Raw genomic sequence first — 26695 nt, 5'->3', positions numbered from 1 at the left:
TTTATTGTTAATTTGACTTGAAAATTGTAGAATATTTTTTTACCGTCAAATTTTAAAAAAGTTAACGTCAGTTTATTAAACATTAACTCTTCGCAGTCAACTTGATGTAAAATTTCGGCCGTGGCTTTCTGTTAACTTGCTGTCAAAGTGACAATTTGGGTGGGTAAATATTTGTCCAGCAGACCCATCTGTGCATATAAATCTCAATTTCTCACCAATCGGATTATAGATTGATGACAAGTTCTAAGTTTATTATTTTAAATAGTTAGTTGAACAAAAATTATAAAAACTATATTCATTTATACAAACTTCATAAAAAATTAATAATATTTTTTAATTATGTCAAAAAAAAATTTTGAAATGACAACACTAAATATATATAGATATGTTGAAAAAAAAAAAAAGAATCCAAAAATATATATAAGCATCGAGAAAATGTGGGATTTTGATTTAAAAAAAAAAAAAAAAAAATTTTCTTAGTGAATATCCTAAACCAAAAAATTGAAAAATTTTGTTTTTTAAATATTAATGAAAAAAATTGTAAAAAGTAAACAATCCACATACATATTTTTAAAAAATCATCAAATTTCATTTTTTTTTTAAAGCGATATTTGAGACGGATATTCAGTGCTAAAAATTTCACAAGAAATTTCGTAAATCTGAAAGAATCTACATTTAGATAATCGTAAAATGTTTAAGATTACTAAATAATAATTTATTTTTTATAATTCGTAATCCTTGGAGAGCCAGATAAAATTTATTTTTCATTATAAAATTTTTTTATTACAAAAAAATTTTTATTGAAATTTACCACTGAAAGATGTTGAGCCAATGAACAAACGATATCTACCTTCGAAATTTGTGGTAACTTTATTATTACCCTAGATTTCCCTAGCTAATATAATTTTTCGTCGCGTACGTCTGCTACTTTCAGGATCATAACAGCATCTTTAATGTTTTCGTTGAATAAAACTATCTTCTTTGAATCCTTATATTTTTTAAAACTTTTTTTCTATTTTTTGTCGTTAACATCATACAATGTTTTTAAAATTTAATTTTCAATTTGCCGCCACACAGTGTGAGTCTCCACTTGTACACACTAGCTTGTACAGTGTTACACTCTGCAGCTGTGTGCTAATTGGATAACAAACCAATGTGAGAACACGTTTTGTTTACAAAATTAAATCTTAGGTGAAAAAAAAAATACAATTCACCAATAAATAATTGACGATGAGTTATCAAATACGATGTTTTATTAAAAAAGAGGTAAAATAAGATAAGTTATTGACCTTTAATTTCCCTGATTAAGAAAAGTGATTAAAAAAGTTAAAAAATAAAAATTTGAATGTTCTTTTAATCTTTCGGAATTCTCAATAAAAATTTTTAAAAAATTTGAAGCGATCAAAAAAATTTTCTAGTGATTAAAAACTATTTAAAAGTATTAAAAAAAATTGATTATTTTTTAATTTCTCAAAATCCCTCCATGAATCTAAATTTTGGTATTAACTGTTAAAAAAAAAAGTTGGAAGTATTTGAAAATTGAAATATTTTTGAATTTTTCAAAATTTCCGTATAAAATGAAATTCAATTATCGTTAAGTTATTGAAAAGTACTCAAGAGTATTCGAAAAAATTTCATATGTTCTAATCGTCCCAAGTCTTTCAACAATTAGGAAATTCGACTTTTATTTAGTGATTAAAAATTATTGTAAAGTATTTAGGAAATGGAATAGCTTTAGATCTACCTAAATTATTATATTGAATAGTTTGTCATTTGGAATTTTTCAAAAGGATTTAATGTTTAAAAATTAAGAGGATTTCAAGTTTATGGAAGAATTAAAAAGTATTAAAACAAATTTTTTTAATAGTATATTACATACCTAGGCCAGTAAAATAAGAAAAGTCTCAGAGCACATGTAATTGTTGGCCGAGGCGAAGCCGAGGCTGACAAACATGTGGTCTGAGGCTTTCTTTTTTACTGGCCAAGGTGCGTATACTATTTTTCTGCTCGACGAAGCCGGAAAGTTGCAACTTCGTTTAGGGCAGCGGCCCGAAAGTTGCCACTTTCCGGCCGGAGGGCAGAAAATATATTTTTTATTTAGCGCTAAGTTGGTCATTTAATTCAACAAGATAAATAGAATTACATATATATATGTTTTGTCAAGACTCGTCTCTTGAAAGAATAGTATACATCTACTATTTTTATTGAATAACTTGCTGAAGGTATTGATAACCGTTCAAGTATTTAATTTTGAATATAGCAGTTTTGTCTCAGTGTACATATCAGACTCATCTGTATAGCTCAACCCTGATTAAAAAGAAGAAACGATTAGAAAAGATTCAAAACAATTAAAAACGATTCAATTTTAATGCGAGATGGATATACAATCATCATTGAGTAAATCGTTTTGTTTACTCAGGGAATGTACACTCGCTGTAGACTATTTACTATACTAGTACGACATATCACTAAACAGTATCTAGCTATTTTTTTTTTTAATCTTTCCAACTGCTTTTCTTAATCAGAGTGATGAATGCTGGCTTACTTCTACAACCTATTACGCGAGGAAAATCCATGAATGAATATTTTCTTATACTTATTATTTCAGATTTGCAAGTATGCTGATATTCCTGAAAAAATATTTATGTCGCATATGTGTCTCGAACGAAATACAAAAAAAGGGTTTTCATTTGAATTACCTTTGAAAACAAATTTTTATAATATAGAAAAATATGTAAAAAACATAATCCAACAAAAATTTGATGGTGCATTGAAAAATATACGAGTCAAGAAGAAAGACAATCATGACATGCTTTCAATCGATGTAGATAAACATTTTTTTATCAAAGAAATTTTACAGACAAATTTATCTAAAATTTCTGCTCCTTTAGTTTCATGCAACAGGGAAAAAATTGTTGTTGAATTTAGTTCGCCTAATATAGCAAAACCTTTTCATGTTGGCCACTTACGCTCGACAATCATTGGAAATTTTACCGCGAATATGAATGAATTTTTTAATAACAGTGTTGTTAAATTAAATTACTTGGGAGATTGGGGTACTCAAATAGGTTTGGTTATCCTCGGTATGAATTTAGTTGGGATGTCTAATGAATCTATAAAAAATAATTCAATTGAAGAATTGTATAATGCTTATGTTTATGCAAATAAGTTAGCCGAAACCGATCATGAAATTCTAGATCAAGCTAGAAAAATTTTCCAGCAATTAGAAAATGGTGATGGCATGTACTTTAGCCAATGGCAATCTTTAAAGAAATATACTGTCAACGAGTTAGACGAAACTTATAATCGTATTGGTATCAAGTTTGATGAATATAACTGGGAATCTTCGTATAATTCTTCAAATATTCATCATATACTAAAATTAATGGGTGATTTGGGTATTCTTACTGGAGATTCAAAAGGCAGAAAAGCTGTGTCTCTTAATAATAATAAGCTTGTTCCAATAATTAAAAGTGATGGATCAACATTATATATAGTTCGAGATATTGCTGCTGCTATTGATCGTGCTGAAAAATATAATTTTGATAAAATGTACTATGTAGCTGATTCATCCCAACGTGATCATTTTAGAAGTTTAAAAAATATTCTCACTAAATTAAATATGGCATGGGCAAGTCAAATTCATCATTTACCATTTGGTAAAATAATTGGAATGAGTACTCGGAAAGGAACTGCTGTATTTCTGAATAATTTTTTAGATGAAGCTAATGCAATAATTAAACAAAAACAACATCAATTAAACAGTAAGTATGTAGTGACACATTAAAAAAAAAAAAAAAAAAAAGAAAGTACAACCCAATTGAAAATGCAAATATATTTCAGCAACCAAAGTGGATAAAAATGAAAACAGTCAGAGCACAGATATCCTAGGAATATCGGCAATAATCATTAATGATTTAAAACAACGACGACTTCGGGATTACGCTTTTAACTGGGACACAGCACTAGACGTAAGTACTAAAAAAAATTTATTGTGAATCAACGATTTTATTATTCTCGTAATGATCGTTATTTATTTATTATTCTTAAATTTTCCTATTTATTTATATATTCTTAAAGTTTTAAACGTGATGAAATGATATTTAAAGCAACGGTGCAATAAAAATCGAATCAAAATTAATATTTCGTCGTTCCCTCGAGCTTTAAATATTTTGTTCTTGCGATTGTCATTTTTGATATTAATAAAAAGTGAAAATATTGACCAATTAATGGATCTTCCCTGGTAGCATTCTTAAGAAACTCTTGGGTAAATTTGTATCTATAATCTTTTGGCAAGGTCTGAAGCAAGATACTTCCATAAGATATATAAGATACTTGTCAGGAACTACGTGTCTTACTTCGTGGGCCGAGTTTTCAGTATTAGCATTTTAGCATATATGTAATACTCCTATACAGTAAGTCCACTGATCTCTATACTAACGTACAGTCAACATCATGTTTTCATACCGTACCTAGTTACAAGCGTACTTTTTACTTCTCTATGCATAATAATTCTCTATGTATAATACTTCTCTACAAACATACAACTCTCTTAAATAGATTTCTGTGCGAATATATCAATATTAAATATGATCATACGTATCAAAAAAAATTTGTTATAATTTCAAATTATTTTATGTAATGTAAAAACTATATTTTTGCTAAATAAAAATGTGTTTTTACTTTCTTAAAAGCAATTAATTGATTTGCTATTTACGACTGGTATGAAATATTACATGATTTTTCTTAAATTTTGACTTTAATAAAACTATTGTTACTATTGTTTACTATCAAAATATAGTTGAACGTTAAATAATGATTGTTGTCCGTTTTGATAACCTTAAATAACCCATACAAAAAAATATACATCCAGATATATATGGTATATATCGTATATCTACGGTAAAAAAATAAAATTTAAAAGTTAAAATTATTTTGTGTCGTCACTGACATTTAAAAAGTATTGACTTTACTTCTGGGATTCCCCGAACTTCGTGCTCAAATTTTACCACAAATTTAATGTCCAAATTTCAACACATATACTTAGTGTTAAAAAATAACATATATTGTGCAGAGCGTTTCTAACACACGAATTATATCAATTTTAACAATATTTTTTCCTGTGAACTATTCAAATTGTTAAAATGTCCATAATTAATTTTAAAAAAATTTTTTCATAATATATTTACCCTGGCGGACCCGATACTACGATAGAATTACGGTAAGTTACCGTAGATTGCGGTAAGTCACCGTAGATTACGGTACGAGGGTAATATACCGTATCTTACCGTAGTTCTACCGTAACCCTACCGTAGTCATACCGCAATCCTACCGTAGTTCTACCGTAATTCACCGTAATCCTTCCGTAGTCTTTCCGTAGACCTACCGTAATTTACCGTAATCCTACCGTAATTTTCGGTCGTTCTACCGTATTTTACCGTACTTCTGCCATAATATTACCGCAATTCTACCTCAATCCTGCCATTTCATGACTGCAAGATAAGGTAAATTAACGGAAGAACTATGATAAAAATACGGTACCTATTTGTGCGATCATCAAAACAAAGTTCTGGTTCTTCACTATTATGAGTAATATCTTCACTGTTGATTACAATACAGCCTACTAGCTATCGTACACTGCCGCATTACGGTGGTTCACGGTAAATAATTTACGTGATTAATTATAGGACATGTTTGTTCATACTTGAGAAGTTCTGATAAATCCACGCTGCGTAAATGTAAGGGCCTTATTTCCACACCATTTTTATCGATTCATTTTGTCTTTGTTTGGCAGATGGCGCCATGTAAATTTTCGATTCGAGTAATAAAATCCTAAGTAAGCATCAATTCCCAAAATAATAGGTTAGAGAACTAAAAGTGATTCAAAGGTTATTCTGTACTAATTTATGAAATGGCACAGCGATTGGGTGATTTTCCGAAAACATTTTCTTACAAGGTAATTAACTCTAAGATTATGTTAATGTTTATAAATTTTAAAAACTTATTATTTATAACAGTGCCGATAAAATTGAATATTTTCAATAAATTTTTTTCATTCACGGAAGCCAAATTTGAAGATAAATAGATCATTTGCTACAAATTATATATATATTATATAATCAACGTAACTGAAGAATAGCATAAAAAATTACTCAATTTCTATAAAAACTTTTTTTCATCGATGCATCGAGTGATTAATTAGTTGTTATTAATGTAACAGGTACAAAAACTTTCTCAGGTCGGTGATGCAGCAATATTTTTACATGAGATGACTTATCATGATATCTTGGCTTGCCAAAATTGACGAGTGAGGTATATGGAAATTAATTATTATAAATTAACGGTATTATATTTGCCTAATAACTGTACTTCGATTTATAACTGCATATAAATATTTTAAAGGAAATGTGCACTCGAGAGGAGGGTCACCGTGACACCTAATGATGATCACCACAATGAAGAACCGTAACTTACGGTAGAGCTACCGTAACTTACGGTAGTTGTACGGTGACTTACGGTAGTGTTACGGTAGCTCTACCGTAACTAACGGTAGTTTAACGGCATTTCTACCGTAACTAACGGTAATTTTACGGTGGCTCTACCGTAACTTAGGTAGTTTAACGGTACTTCTACCGTAACTTGCGGTACTTCTACTGTAACTTACGGTATTTCTACTGTAATTTTACGGTGGAGCTACCGTTACACCACCGTAGGTTACGGTAGCTATACCGTTAGTTACGCTAGAACTACCGTAAGTTACGGTAAACCTACCGTAATACTACCGTAGACCTACCGTAATATTAGATCCGCCAGGGTAATTTCAAATTACTAACAAAAGTGCCTCGTACTTTTTTAAATATTCGACCATTTTAAATAATTATCAATTAATAAAAAGTTGAAATGATTGTATAATAAAACAGAAAACAAGTAAAAAATTTAAAAAAGGCCGTTTGGCAGCCGAAATGGAAGGTAGATTTTCTAATTAATCTATATAAAAAGTTTCATACATACATATCTTGTGATATATGTTAGTGTATAGTCATGATATGAAATGAGGTTCGTTTTCTTGGAGTAAGGGTTAAAAAAAGACAACGACTATTTTCGATAGAGAACTTCGGATAGTTGATTTGACGAAACATTATAGGGGAGGGTGGGGCAGCGCGGCCCGCCTGAAATTTTGATCAAAAAAAAAATTTTTTTTTTTTCGCCTAATTACTATAAATCCGAAAAAATTATTTTTTCATATTTTTCGGCCGTTTCTCTATGTAAGAGGCAAATATGGTCACTCCAAATTTATAAAAATTAAATTTTTTTTTTAGTTGATAAATTTTTGAAATGAAGTAAAACTATAGAATTAATTTTTTTTTTTTTATTAAATAACAATTAGTAATTAAGGTATCCGAGAGTGAACGATTTATTACACTTTAAAAAATTTTTTTCGAGTAATATAAAACCAAAAATAGTTGTCAAGAGAAAGAAATACATTCTTAATGATGAAAACAATTTAAAAAAAAAAAAAACGAAAAAAAAAATTTTTTTATCACTTTTTGGAGGGGGGCCGCTCTGCCCTACAAAAAAAAATTTTTTTTTCAGAATTTTGGCAAAATGTCCATAAATTTGTTCGAAATAGGACAAAAGTAAAGTGATCTTATGGTTGAAAGCCACAAAAAATAATAATTGGCTTAGGGGGGCCGCTCTGCCCCACCCTCCCCTATATAGGTAATCCCTGATTAAACAAAATGATTAAAAATGATTTAAAATGATTTGTTTTTTAATCATTTTAAATACTTTTTAATCCTTCAAATCATTTCTAATCCTGTCTCTTATGGACATTTAACGTGTGAAATCATTTTTAATCATTTTGTTTAATCAGGGATGTATCAAACTAACCTTCACGTAAACAAAGTATAGAAAATTAAAGTAGTAGGAGATCATAATTGTAATCGCTATTACGATGGCAAGGCCACGATAAAATACAACTGAAAAAATTGTATTATAATGGGAAATGCATAAGTTATGTGGAATGAAGACCATATTTGCAACATTTGTTGATTCCATTAGAATTGTTAAGGCCATCAAATTATTGGAAGAAATGGTCAAAACATAAAGTTTAAGGTCAAATATTTAAAGCTTACTAAACAAGCTTTATGATACTTTTTACTGAAATTGTCTATCAGTTTTAGTTTTAATGTTATATGAACTTCAACAGTGAATAAAAACTGATTTTTTCGAAAAATCGTGAAAATTTCAAACAACCATTACTTCAAAACTAATCGACCGATTTAGCTCATCTTCGAATTTGATCAAGATAATCGCATATAGAATAAGTGTGATAAATTTCATTAAGATCCGATAAGAACTGTGGGTGCTATCGTAATGACAAAACCAGTGATAATCATAGGGATTAGAGGTACATTTGATACATCATAAATAATAAATGAAATACTTTTAAAATACAAAATAGCAGTGAAATTTACAGGTTACTTAGTGCAAAAACAAATATAGCTGACGAAACTGGATTATACTGGGACAAGCATAAGTTATGTGGGATGAAAACCATATTTTCAACATTTTTTGATTCCATTAAAATTTTCAAGGTTATCAAATTATTGGAAGAAATGGTCAAAATATAAAGTTTGAGGTCATAAATTAAAGCTTATTAGTCAAGCTTTAAAATACTTTTTACAGGAATTCTCTATGAATTTTAGTTTTGAAGTTATATGGACTTTAAAAGTGATTAAAAACAGATTTTTTCAAAAAATCGTTAAAATTTCAAACAGCCATAACTTCTAAACTAATCGACCGACTTAGCCCATCTTCGAACTTAACCGTGGTAATCACCCATAAAATGAGTGTAAAAAATTTCATTAAGATCGGATAAGAATTGTAGACGCAATCGTGTCCTCTAAAGTCCGTTATATTACATAAATATATATATATATATATATACATACATATATAAATTTTTTAACGAATGGTATTTTTGAACTCTACTCAACTAATTATAATAGTTTATGACAAAATCCCTTGAAAAATCGACCATGAGGACAAATACAATAGTTAGATTTTTAAAAAAATCTACCTAAAAATCACCAGACCCTCTTGATATAGAGCAAATAATAAAAAATATCATAGTGGTATACTTCTGAACTGGGACAATATCGAGTGCTAGTATGTAAAATCAGCATTTTCTTACAATTGCATGTCACTAATCCATCTTTCTTAAGGTCCCGTTCGGCATCCATGTCAGAAAGGCATCATTATCTTATCTGAAAAAAGATATCTTTTAGAGGCCAGACAAATGTTATCTTTTTGACAATTTTTTACGGATATCGGTTCATCGAGATCTAAAAGATAACTTTATGATAACTTCTGTAGATGTCTTTATGAGGCCAAAAAGATATCTTTTTGTTAACATTTGATCATAACCTAAATCTATCAAATGACGTTTGGTATTCATATATTTTATGTTTAGTTTAGTCGAACCTACAAAATAGATATACGTGCAAAGAGTGTTTGATAAAAAATGTCCTTGAGAAAAACATTTAAAGAATTATCTACAAGTCAAAAAAAATGGACGTTTACGAAAATTCTTAAATATTTCAATAAACAATTCTAATCTCTAGGAACCTCAGATTATTGAGCCTCAATCATTACCCTGAATAAGAAAAGTGATTTAATCCATGCTAAGTGTATATCTATATATTAGTCGATTAAAATTATTTTTCAACTATTTCAAATTGTTTTGAATCATTTCAAATGATTTTTCTTTATTAGAGTACCAAACTTTGAAGTTAATGGCAAATGTCAATTGGATTTTATACTAAACATGATAGTATAAATAATAATAGCGATAATAGTAGTGACAATAATGATCATGGTGATAAACAAGTTAAAGTGAATTTGAAGATTATTATTATTATTATTATTATTTTTATTATCATTATTATTATGAGGATGATTATCAAAACTAAATTATTATTATTAATTATATTTAAATTATTATATAATTTCGGATGAATTACTTTCTTATAAATAAAAAAACAATAAAAACCAAAAAATTTTTAAATATTAATTATTATTTAGTAACCTAAAAATCATATCTAATTATATAGAGATAACTTTATTATATCATTGATCCGATATCTTTTAGACACCAGAAAAATGTTATCTTTCTGATACCTTTTCGAAGAGACCTAAAAGATGTCAGTAGGTGGCGCATTAGATATCTTTCTGACATCTTTATGTTATCTTTAAGATAAGTCTTAAAGTTATCAGATCCAAAAAATGTTATTTTTGTGACAGACACTTGAAATCTACGACATTTAGCGCTTATAGCCGGCAGCTAAAAATATTAGATAAGATACAGCTGGTAAAAAAGATACCTAATCGTTCTAATAGTGACGTCATCATCGGATCAAAAAATATTTTTTGGTTACATGTGCGATAGCAAACGACCAGAAAATATCGAAGTAACTTAACGAGCCATCTTGTGACAAAATTTATCATCATTTTAATTCGTCCACTTACCGACTTCTCTCTAATTTTCAACAAATATTCAAAACAATCTTACCAAATAAATAAACGCGGATTTATAACCTGCCATTTATAGGCACTAAATGTAGTAAATTTCAAGTATCTGTCACAAAAACTAATGTATTTATCTAGTACAATCGAGTCTAAGACGCTTGTGTGTTGGTACCCTCGCCTTCGGCTCGGGCACCAATCTTCACACTCGCGTCTTAAACGCGATCGCACTCGATAGATAAACTACTATTTTATGAGATCTTTATGATAACTTTTTGCCGACCAGGCGTGATCTGACACGCAAGAATATAGATTTACTTAAAGTAAAACAAGATTGTAAATCTTGTATGTTTCTGTTTAAAAAATTTTTAAATTCAAATTACAATACGTGAGTTAATGATAATCCGCATCATTAAAAATTTTTCAGTATTTTTGTTTTTGAAAACCAAACTAACACTAACATACTTTAAACTTACAGCCGATTTGTGCTCACATTTATTACACAAAACATTTTAAAATGTATTATTACTCGTACCAACATATGTTATTTTCATTTTTTCAATTTCGCTTAAACACTGATCGCGTAATTCACCGAATTTTTCACTATTTACGACTGCTAAATTTTGTTCATTGACATAAATATTCGCCGCACTGAATTTTGCAATATGTTCGGTAATTGCGTCATTAACTTTTTGTGAATTATTTAGTTTTGAAGTTAATGTTGTTTCACCACCAACGTTTATTAAATTAATATCAACGCCAGCAATAAGAAGTTGTCATGATATTATCGTTGATCGCGAACTTAATTGCGTTATGAAGCGCTGAATTTTTACACACTGTCACTATATTTATATCAACCATACTATCATTTAAGATCAATTTGACTGCTTCCGAGTTTAGGCATTGGACAGCAAAATGTAGAGGACTTATTTTTAAAAAACCACCACCATTTACACTATTAACATCTGCACCGTATGCCAGAAGAGGCTTTGTAATTAGTTAGTTTTCTTTACTAATAGCAAAGTTTAGTGGTGTTTCAAAAATATGAGTATCCAGATTCGGATCAGCATTGCTTTTTAAAAGTAGCTCTACCATTTCTTCTTTACTTCGATCAATAGCGATTTGTAATGGTGATTTGGCAAAACACAATTCATAAAGATTCAATATCGTATTCACATCGTCGTCTCTTCTCAATATAAACTCAGGAATTTCTTCATCATTTTGGTCAACTGAATACCGGAAACGAGTCAAATAAGGATGCACAAGTAGTCGAGCATTAACGTCTGTCCCATAGTTTATTAGTCTTTCAGTTATAGGCAGGTACTCCATTATAACAGCAGTGTGAAGAGCTGTACCCCAGTATTGACTTTTTGAATGTACATCAGCTTTCTTGCGGAGCAGATAATCCACCAATTTTTTATCATTATTGAAAGTTGCTACATGAAGCAGCGTTAAACCACCCATGACTGAAACCACTGTATCAATATCTTCAATAACTCCTTGTTCAATCAAGTTGTAAACGTATTCGTAGGTATAATTCAAACCGTTTAATTCTATTGTAATGAACTTGATTTAGTTAATAATTGTCGATTTTGAACCAATGAACTTTTGAGTTAACGAACTTTAGCACTTTACTGTTAGAGTCACTGTTCACTTTATAATAATTTAAAGTTAAATTATTAACAACCGCTGATTTTGAGTTTGTAATTTTAATACAAGAGTAACTTTCGAGAGTAACTATATATGCGACTGTTGTCGCACTGTTGTCGACTGATGTCTATGGTATCCTCCATGGTACCCCCACTACTAAATATCCATTGCCATAAATTGGGAAGGAAGAGGGAGAATGGAGTATTTCAGGAAATACTAAGTTTTTGGGGATTCAAATAACGAAATAGAGGGAGGGGGGTGAAATAGGCCCCTTAAGTGGTGCTCATTTGTTTTACTTCTTACTAGCCACTTAGACTTATGTTTTTGGTCCCAATATGCCACATTTGTTGAAAATTACAAGAATTTGAATTAGGAAAAAAATGGGCCCCCCAAAAAAAATTTCTAATATTTGATTTTTGTTTACCCCTTTTAGTTTTTCTAGTCATCTGCTATGTATTCGCAATCAATATGCTCCAAAAATAAAAAATCTGTCTATCGGTTGGCCCTGCGGGCCAGCCCTAAATCTTCCCGCTGTTTTCGAGCTCCTTGATCTCTAAAACATTGTTGTGAATACATTTTCGAGCTCTTCGAGCTCGAAGATACCTTGTTTCCCTTTTTTATGAGCTTTTCAAGCTCAACAGGGTTACGTTTTACTTTAAAGTTTAAAAATTTAGAATCTAAAATAATAAATGAATGAGCATTTTTTATATTTGTTCACAATTATGTTCACTAATTAGCTCAAAAATAAATATTTACGTGATACGTTGTATCTATATCGTGTAAGTATATCCTGATACGAGTGAACATGACGATTTTTAGGCAATCACTTCCAATGACTTATATAAAGAAGAACATATTAGTTTTGAGTAATTTTGTTCAGTAATTATTATGTTATTCAATGAAAAAAGCAGATATATTGATTTAACATTTATTATTCCGTTGACGATATCTCTCGAACGGATTATCTGATTGGGACATTCTTGGCAGCAATCGAATGATTTTATCGAGTTCTAGAGCTGATTTGATTTTGGAATTGATCGATTCGATAGTTTCCGAAATATTCACGAAAAACGATTTTTTTTCATTCTTTCGTCGACGATATCCCTCGAACAGATTATTCGAATGAGACGGTTGAGGTGGTAATCGGTGCATTTTATTGAGGCCTAGAGCTGATAAAATTTTGTGAATGATTGGTTCAGTTGTTTCGACGATATTTGCAAAAAACCGTTTTCTACTATTTCTTTCGTCAGCAATATCTTTCGAACGGATTATCTGATTGAGACGTTCTAGGCGGCAATCGAATGATTTTATCGAGTTCTAGAGCTGATTAGATTTTTTAATTGATCGATTCGATAGTTTTCACAATATCCAAAAAAAACGAAAAAAAACATTTTTTTTTTGTATTTCTTAAATGTCTCAGAGTTTATTTGACTAAATGGTCTAAAATTTTTTTGAAAATCTAAGTTCAGAAGATATCTTACGAATGCCGCAAGAACCATCTAAATCGGTTCATTCATCAAAATGTACAGAATAGCATCCTAGCACCTTCAAATGTCGACATATGATGAAAACCCGGTTTTTGAAAATCGGGGTGAAACCAATAACTTCTCGAATTTTTTGAAAATCGTCGATTTTCTCAGCGGGAAGTTAAAAATTTTAATTTGGGGCAAAATGGGCCCTCGAAGGAATCTACTAAAATTCGGTTATTATTTTATTTCATCTGGAATGCTAATTAATCAATTTTAATGTTTTGTATGCAGATACATATGGCATGCCGTATTACTTTTTATATCTCTCAAATTATTTATCCCAATGAAAACTTCATCAAGAAAATTTTTTTTAAATCAGAAGTTAGTTAAAAAAACAGTAATAATTTATTTAAAATTAAATAAATAAAATTAAATGGTACTTAACAACTGAAATTTTCTGGATATTCATTTATGAAAATGAATTCTAAAGTCTAATCAAATAAATTGACAATCATTATATTTATTATTTATTACTTTAAGTATAAAAAGAACGAGTTGTCTCGCTACTTATGTCTTATAGAATTCAAATGCATTGATTATAATGAATTTTGATTATAAGACGAAATAATAGTAATTTCTTTTAATTATTTTTATCGCAAAAAATATTTTTCCTGCAGAAATAACTTAAATTCATGAAATTACTATTTATGTACGATCTCTAGTAAGCAAATGCTTACAATATTATTGATTATTGCAAATAAAGATCTCTAAACAATTTTTATAAGTTTAGTTAAATAACGCTTTAAAAGTAATTTAAAATTTTGATTGAAATTATCATTGCCCGATGAAAAAAGATTTTGTACAATTATACGTATACTATATATAATTATATATAGACTATATATAATTATGTATAGACTATATATAATTATATACCCGGGAAAAAATGATCAGACCTGATCAGACATGAACAGGCATGAGTCTTCAGAACTGATCAGACATGAAAAATGACCATGCCCGACCAGGCCTGATCAGGCATGTTCAGGTCTGATCAGGTATGTTCAGGTCTGTTCATGCCCATCTGGGTAAAAAAATTATATATAAAAAATGGCCCTATATAATTATATATAATTATGTATAACTATATTCAATTATATATAATTATTTCTATAAAAATGAAAAAAAAATAAAAAATTCGGGCGTGTGCAGAATTTGAACCGTGGTCCTTGCGCTCGAAAGTTTACCTCGCTACCCACTGACCTACGAGATTTAGTTGAAAATTAATTTTCCTATGAACTTTAAGTATTATTAGTATGATTATTTATTGTTTATTGGCCATGAAGTTGTAACTTCTTGCGGTCATCCAAAACAGATACATTTAATCGTATAGCATCCATTAGTGTAATCACAACCAAGTAATAAAAATCTTATACGTGATAGATTCTTGGTCAACAAAATTTTATATCTATGAACAGACATGAACACACATGAACAGGCATGGACAGGTATGATCAGGCCTGAGCGTATTTAATGCTTCCAACATGAACAGGCATGAACAAACATGAACAGACATGAACAGGCATGGTAAGGTCTGAGTGTATTTAACGCTTCAGACATGAACAGACATGGGCGGGTATGATCAGGCCTGATCATGTCGAATTTCAGGCCTGATCATACATGAACAGGCATGGTCAGGTCTGATCATTTTTTCCCGGAAATCTTATACGTGATAGATTCTTGGTCAAAAAAATTTTAGATCTATGAGCAGACATGAACAGCCATGAACAGACATGAACATATATGACCAGGCATGAACAGGCATGGATAGGTATGATCAGGCATGAGCGTATTTAACGCTTCAGACATGACCAGGCATGGACAGGTATGAACAGGCATGATCAGACCTGACTGTATTTAACGCTTCAGGCATGAACAGGCATGAACAGACATGACCAGGCACGGACAGGTATGATCAGGCATGAGCGTATTTAACGCTTCAGACATGACCAGGCATGAACAGGCATGGATAGGTATGAACAGGCATGATCAGACCTGACTGTATTTAACGCTTCAGACATGAACAGGCATGATCAGGCCTGAGTGTATTCAACGCTTCAGACATGAACAGACATGAACAGGCATGGACAGGTATGATCAGGCCTGATCATGTCTAATTTCTGGCCTAATCATACATGAACAGGCATGATCAGGTCTAATTTCAGGCCTGATCATACATGAACAGGCATGGTCAGGTCTGATCATTTTTTCCCGGGTGACGTCAGGAATCTTTTTTTACAGTGTACGTCCAGACGTACGTACATACACACATACATGCACTCGGACATTATCTTGAAATTAGTTAGAATAGCTTTCTAGAACCTCAAAACGTCAAGATCTATTAGAAATTCCATTTTCGAAAATCGGACTGAAACCAATAACTTCCCGAATTTTTGAAAATTTTCAATTTTCTTAGCGGGAAGTTAAAAATTAAAAGTTAACTAAAAATTAACGTAAAGTCGGAAAACAAACCATATAGTTAATGGTTTTTTTTATAGAGCCCTCTATAATTTATTTATATCATTATATCAAAAAAAATATTTTTTCTTAAAAGGCACTTATCCACATGCTTACATGAACAATGATATATGCTATACGGTACACTGTAGCCTTAAAAAATCCAAATGCTTTCAGTATTGCACATAAATGGAATTTTGGTCATACAGCACGTATATAAAGTTCGTATTTACCATAAAATACGGTATATCACGGTTAAACATATGGCACCATAATGTAGCTAAAGTGATTTGCTGGTAAATACTGTGTTTACCGTAAAATACCGATTTTTTTGCCGTAATATACTTAAAAATACGGTACTTTACCTTAAAATAAGATATAATATGGCAAAAACGCCGTAATCATACCCGATTTTACGGAAGTATTGTGAAATTTTACAGCAAAACGCGGCAAAAATCCGCAATTTATATTACAATAAAGTGCCGTAAGTTACGGTAAACTGTCGTAATTTACGGTGAGCGTCTTAATTTATGGAAACAGTTTTGTCTTTAAGATTTTAATTACGTGCTCTTTATGCGATAAAAAATATAGTATTGAATTTTTGATATCGGCGTATGAAAAAATACGTGCATTTCATTTATGGCTGCACTAAAAATGTTCGAATACGGTAGAACTACTGGTATTGAACATTTTATACTCCATTTCGATTTATGAAGAGTATAAAAATTATTGCTGCTATAATCAAAGTATATTTAAGTACAATAGACACACCTTTGATGTTTTTGCATTTTGTAAAAATTATCTTATTTAAATTCTTATAGAATCTCAAACCAGAGCTTCAACTGTTCAAAACCAGTAGTTTTACGCTATCTAACCTATTGGGAATTTAATTAAATTTAGAACATCTTTAGATATATATAAAACGGTATTTACAAAAGTAAAATTAATAATATCATTAAATTGTAGATGAAAGGAGAAACAGGAATAAAATTACAATATACACACTGTCGTCTTGCCAATTTGAAAGAAAATTGTGGAGCAACAGTAGCCAATCAATGCGATCCAACTCTGTTAGAAGAATCAATCATCGACGAGCTGATAATGTCGATTGCTCAATTTGATGAAGCTGTTATTGCATCTTATCAAACATTAGAAGCTTGTTATTTAGTAAAATATTTATTTAATTTAAGGTAAAAAATTTGATATTTTAGTAAGTTTTTTAAATTTTTATAAAAAAAATTTCCGAAGCTGTTGACATTAGAATACATAATGAGTTGTTTATCGAAATTCTCCTAGTATGTAATTACACTGATCACAAAAATTTTTTGAAGCCCATATACTCGTTGGAAGACGAGCAAAAATTTTGAAAATTTTTTTTTCGTCGATTTTCTTATGATTACTCCGGAACTGTGCACGATAAAAAATTTGAGGTCCAGATCTGAAAACTAGAAAGTTGAGGCTATAATTTGCTTTTTTTATTTTTTTTCTTTGACCATTTTTCACTGAGTTACAGCATGTTGAAAATCACCCAAAAATTTCGAATTTTTTTTCTATCCCTTAATTTTTGTGACCAGTGTACATATTTAAATATAACGAAAATGTAGTTTTATTTTAAGGTAAAAGCACCAATTATTGACACTATAAGAGACAAGATTATAATTTTATTTTTTTTACTGTATTAACAATTACTGTTATTGAATTTTTCTTTTAACATTGTCTTAATTAGTCATTTAACTAATTAAATTCATGCTTTCTAATATTAGGTGAACAACAAAATTCTTCCCGTTTTTTGCCAAAAAAAAAACATTGGAAAATTTTAATTGAAATACAAGTCTTACCCGGGAAAAAATGATCAGACCTGATCAGACATGAACAGACATGAGTCTTCAGAACTGATCAGACATGAAAAATGACCATGCCTGACCAGGCCTGATCAGGCATGTTCAGGTCTGATCAGGTATGTTCAGGTCTGTTCATGCCCATCTGGGTAAAAAAATTATATATAAAAAATGGCCCTATATAATTATATATAATTATGTATAACTATATTCAATTATATATAATTATTGCTATAAAAAGGAAAAAAAAATAAAAAATTCGGGCTTGTGCAGGATTTGAACCGTGGTCCTTGCGCTCGAAAGTTTAACTCGCTATCCACTGACCTACGAGATTTAGTTGAAAATTAATTTTCCTATGAACTTTAAGTATTATTAGTATGATTATTTATTGTTTATTGGCCATGAAGTTGTAACTCCTTGCGGTCATCCAAAACAGATACATTTAATCGTATAGCATCCATTAGTGTAATCGCAACCAAGTAATAAAAATCTTATACGTGATAGATTCTTGGTCAACAAAATTTTATATCTATGAACAGACATGACCAGGCATGAACAGGCATGGACAGGTATGATCAGGCCTGAGCTTATTTAACGCTTCAGACATGAACAGACATGGGCGGGTATGATCAGGCCTGAGCTTATTTAACGCTTCAGACATGAACAGGCATGGACAGGTATGATCAGGCCTGAGCGTATTTAATGCTTCAGACATGAACAGGCATGAATAGACATGAACAGGCAAGATCAGGCCTGACTATATTTAACGCTTCCGACATGAACAGGCATGAACAAACATGAACAGACATGAACAGGCATGGTAAGGTCTGAGTGTATTTAACGCTTCAGACATGAACAGACATGGGCGGGTATGATCAGGCCTGATCATGTCGAATTTCAGGCCTGATCATACATGAACAGGCATGGTCAGGTCTGATCATTTTTTCCCGGGTATAATCAAAATAATTACCATCAGCATCTACTACCATTTGCCGACGCTCAGGCAATTCATGAATTCCACGGCGATAAAAGGCTTGATCTTTTGCCGAAATGAAATCATTTATTATTTTTTGCACTTCATTTTCATTTTGTAAGTGTTTATCTGCCAAGTAATTTTGCAACGACCGGAATGGGTGAAAATTAGACGGTACAATATGTCTGGTGAATACGCCGCGTAGGGTAAAACTTCCAACTGTAAATCACTTATAGTGTGGTGGACGATTGAACTTCTGTGAGGCCTAGCGTTATCATGCTGCAGTATCACCGGTCGAGGTTTTTGTTCCGCAAATTATCTTTTTGGGTTAATTTTAACTGCTAATTTTTTAAATTGGCAACTGTGGCGTCCGCCAGTAACGGTTTCTCCTGGTTTAAGTAACTCATAATATAGTACGCCCCATTCATTCCACCAAATATAAAGCAATATTCTTTTCCCAAAAACATTACGTTTTGGTATTGATGTCGTTGGTTCTCCTGGGTCCACCCAATGTTTTAGACGTTTAGGATTTTCACAATAAACCCACTTTTCGCCACCTGTTACAAGTTTTCACAAAAAAAATTCTTTCTGCCGTGAAAGCAACGACAAACAGGTGTCAATTCGTCTCTCTCGTTGTTCTGGGGTTAATTCACGAGATACCCATTTTCCTTCTTTTTGAATCTTACCTGAAGCACTTACACTTAAATTTTCTGCAAGGTCTTGTTGCGTTCGTGCAGAATCTTGATCTAGTAATTCTTGCCATTCCTCGTCACTAATTATTAAAGGGTTTCCAGAGCGTGGTTTATCATTTAAATTAATATTTCCATTTGTGAATTTTCGAAACCATCTTCGACAAGTACTGTCATCAATAACACTGTCACCATAAGTTGCACAGATTATTCTTTAAGATTCAGCAGCATTTTTTCCTTGATGAAATTCGTATAGAAGACAATGGCGGATATGCACATTACTTACTTTCATTTTCAACTTAATAAAAAAATATATATGTATATGTTGGAGATGAAATATGATTTTTGGAAGGCTGTATTTTCGTGAAAAATGATCGTATCGAAAAAATAAAAAAAGCAAATTGAAGCTTAAAATCTCTAGTTTAAAGATCTTTCAGCAAAATAATTTTTTAAGCCACGGTTTTTGTGGAATCATAAGAAATAGCTCGAGACAAAATTTTTCTAAATTTTTTAGTTTTGTTTTTTAGGTCTATGGGGCCGGGAAAATTTTTTTGAAAAATTTTTTGAAAAAACCAATTCATGACTCGTTTAGGAAATTTATTCAGCTACAATTTGCTTCTTTTTGTTTTTCTGTACGACAATTTGCTGCTGAGATATCAGCCTTCAAATGAAAAAGGATCCTTTTGTCTTTGATTATCAAATCTCAGCAAATAATCGTCGCACAGTAATTTAAAGGGCAGTTTGAGAAACTTAAATAAAATCCCTACAAGCTCCATTTTTGATTTTTGGAAAAAAAAAATTTTTTTTCATCCTTAATATCAATTTGAAAAACCCACAAAAAATTGATATTTTATGGATTTTTAGTCAACTCATCGCTACTTTGCAAATATCTTATGATTCCTATGATTCCGCAAAAACCGTGGCTCAAAAAAATATTTTGCTGAAAGATCTTTAAACAAGAGATTTTAAGCTTCAATTTGATTTTTTTGTTTTTTCAGTACGATTATTTTTCACGAAAATACAGCCTTCTAAAAATCACTAAAAAATGTATAAAATTTTTTTATTCCTTTAATTTTTTGGATAAGTGTATAAACTTATGCACGACTATACATGAATTTATATTAGCCATGTCTGATCAGATCTAATCATGTATAGACTTATATACGATTATATATGGGGTTATAACAGCTAGGTATGATTATATCTAATTATATATAGACTCATATATGATCAGACCTGATCATACATAGACTTATATATGATTATATATGGAGTTAAAACAGCCAGTATGATTATATCTAATTATATATAGACTTATATATAATCAGATCTGGTCATATATGGACTTATAACAGCCAGGTATGATCAGATCTAATTATGTATGGGGTCATATATAATTATATATGATTATATATGACGCCATATATAATCGTGCATGATTATATATAATTTCATATATGATTACATATAATCATATATGATCATATATATGAACATACATAATCATATATAATCATATATATGAACATATATAATCATATATGATCATGTATATGAACATATATAATCATATATTAGGGCTGTACATCTAAACCGGCTTAACCGGTTAAAAAAGTTAACCAGGTTAATTAGCTGGCTAGCTCGTCAGCTTAGCTAATTTAACCAGTTAACTTCATTAGCTTGGCTAAGCAGCCAAAGGCTTAACCGGTTAAGTCAAATTGGCTAGGCTAATTAGCTGAGGGTTTAACCGGTTAAATGATTAATTTTTTTTTTCCATCTATTCGCTACTTTATCTTAGAAAGTGTCATATTTCTTTAATTTTAGACCGAAAAAGCTATAACCAAGAATTTATTCTATTAGTTAAAAAAAAATTCACTACAATTTTTTAAATCATTCAATTAAAACATTTTGCGTTACTAATGCCAAACAGGCGTATCTCAAATTATCCGCCCTTTTGGCTCTGCAGAACCAAAAGGGCGTATAAAAAATCTTTTTTTCTGATCAACTTGGAAATGTTTTTTTTATTTAATTTCATATTTTTTCCAATTGATTGAGTTGTGAAGTCATCTATTTTACTGTTCTCTTAAATTTTTGTCGCTAAGAATCAATAATAATTGAAAAGAACAAGTATGATACCCCCTTTTGGCTTTCAAATTTTTTTGTCTTAGTTTTTTTTGAACTAATAGTATAAATTTTTTTTTATAGCTTTTTCGGTCTAAAATTAAAGAAATATAGTATTTCCTATACATTGTCTGAGATAAAGTAGCGAATAGATGAAAAAAAAAAATAACCATTTAACCGGTTAAACCCTCAGCTCATTAGCCTAGCCAGTTTGAGTTAACCGGTTAAGCCTTTGGCTGCTTAGCCAAGCTAATGAAGGTAACTGGTTAAATTAGCTAAGCTGACGAGCTAGCCAGCTAATTAACCTGGTTAACTTTTTTAACCGGTTAATCCAGTTTAGATGTACAGCCCTATCATATATGATTAGACAAAATCTTTTTTCATCGAGTACTGCGACAAAGAAGGTATGTAATGTCTACATGCTTAACCAAAAACGTCAAGGGGACAAACCAGGGTAGAGACTTTTTTAGACTTAAATACATAATTTCCGAAAAATGTGTTTTAATTAGGCATTCAATCATAATGTTATTTAGAAAATACATTAAGATGCTGCGATTTATTGCATAAAATGACAACATATAAAATGAGAAATCTACTTTATAACGATTGCCGTGCGTAATACCTCTTATCGTAGAATGACCCATATATCCTATGGATCCAAGAAAGGATATGAGCATATGAAACCCTCCTAATTTAACAACTATTGTACATAATTCTGAGTTAGTATCTGACGCAGCTACCATTTCACGTGCTTTGGAGTAGAGGAAGATCAAAAGTAATTACACACGTTTTTTGTCTATGTGACTTGGCAATATTCAAAGTGCAATTTAAAGTAGTATAAATTGTGTCTACGTTACTGGCAGGACGATCAATGAAAGAAAGAAACATAATCTAAGAAGTTGCAAAACTATTATTATTTTTAGTGAGCTGTTTAAGATAACCATTCCACCCTGGCAACGATGAAATATCCCTTAATTTTTCGTAAAACAACAAAAAATCCACTTCGTTAAAGTTTTTTCCTGTTAATGCTTGATTATCACGTAGATTTTTGACTTGAATTTTGCTGTATCCAGGTGCAACTGGTTTTTCATATGCTAGAAGAGATACAGTCAGAACAAGTGATTCATACCGTCCATGGTTACAAGCGTACCAACTGATAAATCTATGATGCGATAACTCTCTGCAGTAGATTTCTTGCTAGCATAGTTATATGAAGGACATTTATGTTATAAGATAAATCTATGTTAAAACTTTCCTATGCAGAATATTTCTATTGCCGGACATCTCTATGTAGGACATATCTATGCAAGAGAAATCTATATAGGACATTTCTGTTGCAGGACATCTCTATGCAAGATATCTCTATGCAGGATATTTCTATGCAGGATATCTCTATGTAGGATATCTCTATGCAGGACATTTCTATGTGGCAGATTTCTATGCTACACAAATAAATATCTAATTACATTTCTCCATAATAAAATAACTTTAACACATAAATCTTAGTATAAAAAAATAATAAATAGTGAAATGTTTTTTTTTTATTGAGGCTTAAATTTTTGAAATCGATGATATTAATGATGAAAATTCAAGTCAAGAAGCGTGTATTTTTTTGAAAAAAAATAAAAAAAAAATTTTAAAGGTTGATCAAAATTGTCTCGTTGTCAATCGAGTAATTTAAAAAATTACAACTCGTACAAAAATTTTCGGATAATTCTTAAATATTCAAATAATTCGGAAATTCGAATTTCGAATTGAATAGTTATATTCGATTCGATTCGAACACGATTCGCACATTCCTAGAATTCGTTTTATTACCTCATAATATTACCTTATAATATATATTATAATTTCATAATATAATTTATAAACACATTGTTTATTTACTAAATTTATGAAAATATAACTATACGATTGAAACTAAAATTTTTGAAGTATGTGAGTTTAGAAAATTCTTTTACAGCGTTAATGAATAATTGTATTTTTGTATATTTACTCTTGCAGCCATAGTTTTACATATATTTGTCCTACATAAAAATGTCCTGCGTAGAGATGTCTTGCATAGAGATCTCCTGCACACAGATATCTTACATAGAGATATCTTGTATAGAGATATCTTGCACAGAGATGTCCTGCATAGAAATATTCTGCATCGAATAATTTTGTCATCGAAATATCTTGTAATATAATTGTTCTTAATTATAATTATGCCGACTCAGAAATTTACTACAGAGAGATATCCGAGCATAGAAATTTCTTGCATAGAGTTTTCTGTTGGTACGCTTGTAACCATGGACGGTATGAATCACTTGTTCTGACTGTATATGTGATATTGCTTTTTTTTTGCCTAAATGACTGGACTATGTTCTACATAACCCGTGTACCCTCATTCATATTTTTGTCTTTTTCATTTGTGTAATTTAGTCACACGTAAAATGAGTAAAAATTAATTTCTAAATTTAGACCTTAAATATAACTGAAAGTGATCATCGCTAATCTTATACTCTTATTTTTTAGCCATACGGTAAATAGAACGCTGGAACGATTGCGAGTGAAAGGCGAACCAATGGATATTGCATCACAAAGACTTCTACTTTTTCAAGTTGCCAAAAACGTTCTCAATACAGGAATGAAGTTATTAGGATTAATGCCATTAAATAAAATGTAAAATTTTCCGAAATGCTGTTATTAATAAAATTTTGATTAACGATTTGTACTTTTTGAGGAATAAAAATAGTGTTCAATTATTTAAGGTTGTCGTCCTGCTACAATATTATCAAAAAGTTATGAGACATGTGATCCATATGTGCGGTGAGAGTAGGTTATGGTGGTATTTAAAACGAGACATTGTTTTTGTTTGATACCGTACCAGTGAAAAGCTTACCTACACACTACTCATATATACACATATTAGGGTGATCCAAAAAATAACAAATTTTTTATTCCCCTCAACAGGTTCAAAAGTTTCATTTAGATAAAGGAGAGGCCTGTGAAAATTAGAGCTTTTAATATTAACATTAAGAGGTTCCTAATCGCAATTTCGTATTTTCCATAAGAATAACATGGAAAAATTTTTTTTTACGTCTTCTGTTTTTTATAAGTAGCTAATGATGCGTCATAGAAATAATTGGCAGGCATATTTTTGTAGGTAATTGAATGCTCTATAAAAAAGTTTCTTATCATTTTTTGATAAATCTATTTGTTCAAAAGTTATTTAAGGTTGAAGTCGAATTCATATTAAATTTTGAGATCTTTTTCTTTTCCGGCGTAACTATCAGACCTATTAAAAAATATCATTGGACCTTTTTTGTAGACAATTTTATACCCTAGTAGTTATTTCCCATAAAGTTTTTTCAAATTCCGCATTGTTTTCTAGTTATTTTCATTTTAATTTCATGCTCATAGAAAAATCTGTCTATCGGTTGACCCTGCGGGCCAGCCCCCAAACTTCCCGCTGTTTTTGAGCTCCTTGAGCTTGAAAACATTGTTGTGAATACATTTTCGAGCTCTTCGAGCTCGAAAATACTTCTGTGTGCCGTTGTTTTCGAAAAAAACCGATTTTAGCATTTCTTTCTCCCACGATATCTCAGGAACGAATTGACCGATTTTGATGGTTAAGGCGGCAATCGGCGTATTTTATTGAGTTCTATGAAATTGAACTGATAAAATTTTGAAATTTTTTGGTCCAGTTGTTTCGAAGAGATTCGCAAAAAACCGTTTTTTGTCATTTCTTTCTACCGCGATAACTCTCGAACGAATATTCCGATTTAGATGGTTGAGGTCGCAATCGACGCGGTTTATAAAGTTCTAGAGCTGATAAGATTTTGAAGTGGATCGTATTATTTGTTTCTGAGAAATCAATAAAAAACTAAAAAAAAAAAATTTTTTTTTTCGTAATTCGCTAATATTTTCGAGTCTACTTGATCAAATGATCTGAAATTTTCAGAAAAGTTGATGGCCAGAAAGCTCTTTCGATTGCCGCTTTAACCATCCAAATCGGTTCATTAGTTAAAAAGTTATAGACCGGTCACACACATACATACACACACACACACACACACACAGACACACACACACACACAGACACACACACACTCACACACACACACACACACACATACACACACAGACATACACACATACATACATACAAACACTCGGACATCATTCTGAAAATAATCAGAATAGCTTCCTAGGACCTCAAAACGTCGACATCTGATGAAATTTCCATTTTCGCAAATCGGAGTGAAAACAATAACTTCTCAATTTTTCGAAAATCGTCGATTTTCTTAGCGGGAAGTTAAAAAATAGGCTTCTAATCGATTTTAAGAGCTTGACATTAAAATAAGACCTCATTTAAAAATTTCAAATTCGTTTTAATTCAGTTCAAATCGGATTCAGAACCAGAAATTGGAGAATTATTTTCGAATTGATCAGAATTAAACCGAATAGAATTTTTTAAATTCGTTTTAATTTGGACAAATTCTGGTTTTCCTGGCGAAGTAGACAGAATTCATTTTTAAGTTAGGTACCGAATTAACAGAATTTAAGTAGATAAGCAAGAATGGATTTACTTCGCCTGTAGGAATCTGCAATATCATTGTGGATAAGTGGGGGGTTGGTAATATTCTTTACCGACGGTCGAGAGAGGTTGCTAGTTGTATGTGGATATAGAGGGCGCTTGTTGTATTTTTTTGTGGATATAGAGGACGCTTGTTGTATTTTGTGTGGATAAGTGGAGGGTTGGTAATCTTTTTTTACTGACGGTCGAGAGAGGGCGCTAGTTGTATGTGGATATAGAGGGCGCTTGATACATTTTTTTATAGATATAGAGGGCTCTTGAAGCATTTTTTATGGATATAGAGGGCGCTTGATGCATTTTTTATGGGTATAGAAGGCGCTTGATGCATTTTC

At 30.8% G+C, this 26695-nt stretch overlaps 1 protein-coding gene across 2 annotated transcripts; it reads left to right on the top strand.

Moving 5' to 3' along the window:
• Positions 1-957: 957 nt before the first annotated feature.
• Positions 958-24528, top strand: LOC130666686 (probable arginine--tRNA ligase, mitochondrial). Of its 2 annotated transcripts, none has more exons than XR_008989733.1 (5): positions 958-1266; positions 2609-3764; positions 3844-3971; positions 5795-5956; positions 6221-6305. XR_008989733.1 is itself a non-coding variant. In XM_057467883.1 (5 exons), the coding sequence occupies exons 1-5, from the start codon at positions 1231-1233 to the stop codon at positions 24447-24449; spliced, it is 1695 nt and encodes a 564-aa protein (XP_057323866.1). In that variant the 5' UTR covers positions 965-1230; the 3' UTR covers positions 24450-24528. The 2 variants fall into 2 exon arrangements, 1 of the variants encoding a protein (XP_057323866.1); XM_057467883.1 differs by lacking the exons at positions 5795-5956; positions 6221-6305 and adding exons at positions 17127-17350; positions 24299-24528 and having other exon boundaries at positions 965-1266.
• The last annotated feature ends 2167 nt before the right edge of the window (positions 24529-26695 follow it).

This window comes from Microplitis mediator, chromosome 4 (genome assembly GCF_029852145.1).
Source record: "Microplitis mediator isolate UGA2020A chromosome 4, iyMicMedi2.1, whole genome shotgun sequence".
NCBI classification, from domain to species: Eukaryota; Metazoa; Arthropoda; class Insecta; order Hymenoptera; family Braconidae; genus Microplitis; species Microplitis mediator.
This window is presented reverse-complemented; position numbering and strand designations above follow the sequence as displayed.

Coding starts and splice junctions, on each gene's coding strand:
- LOC130666686 (XM_057467883.1), top strand. CDS start 1,231: ATGAGTTATCAAATACGATGTTTTATTAAAAAAGAG. Junction 1,267..2,608: donor GATGTTTTATTAAAAAAGAG/GTAAAATAAGAT, acceptor TTATTATTTCAG/ATTTGCAAGTATGCTGATAT. Junction 3,765..3,843: donor AAAACAACATCAATTAAACA/GTAAGTATGTAG, acceptor AATATATTTCAG/CAACCAAAGTGGATAAAAAT.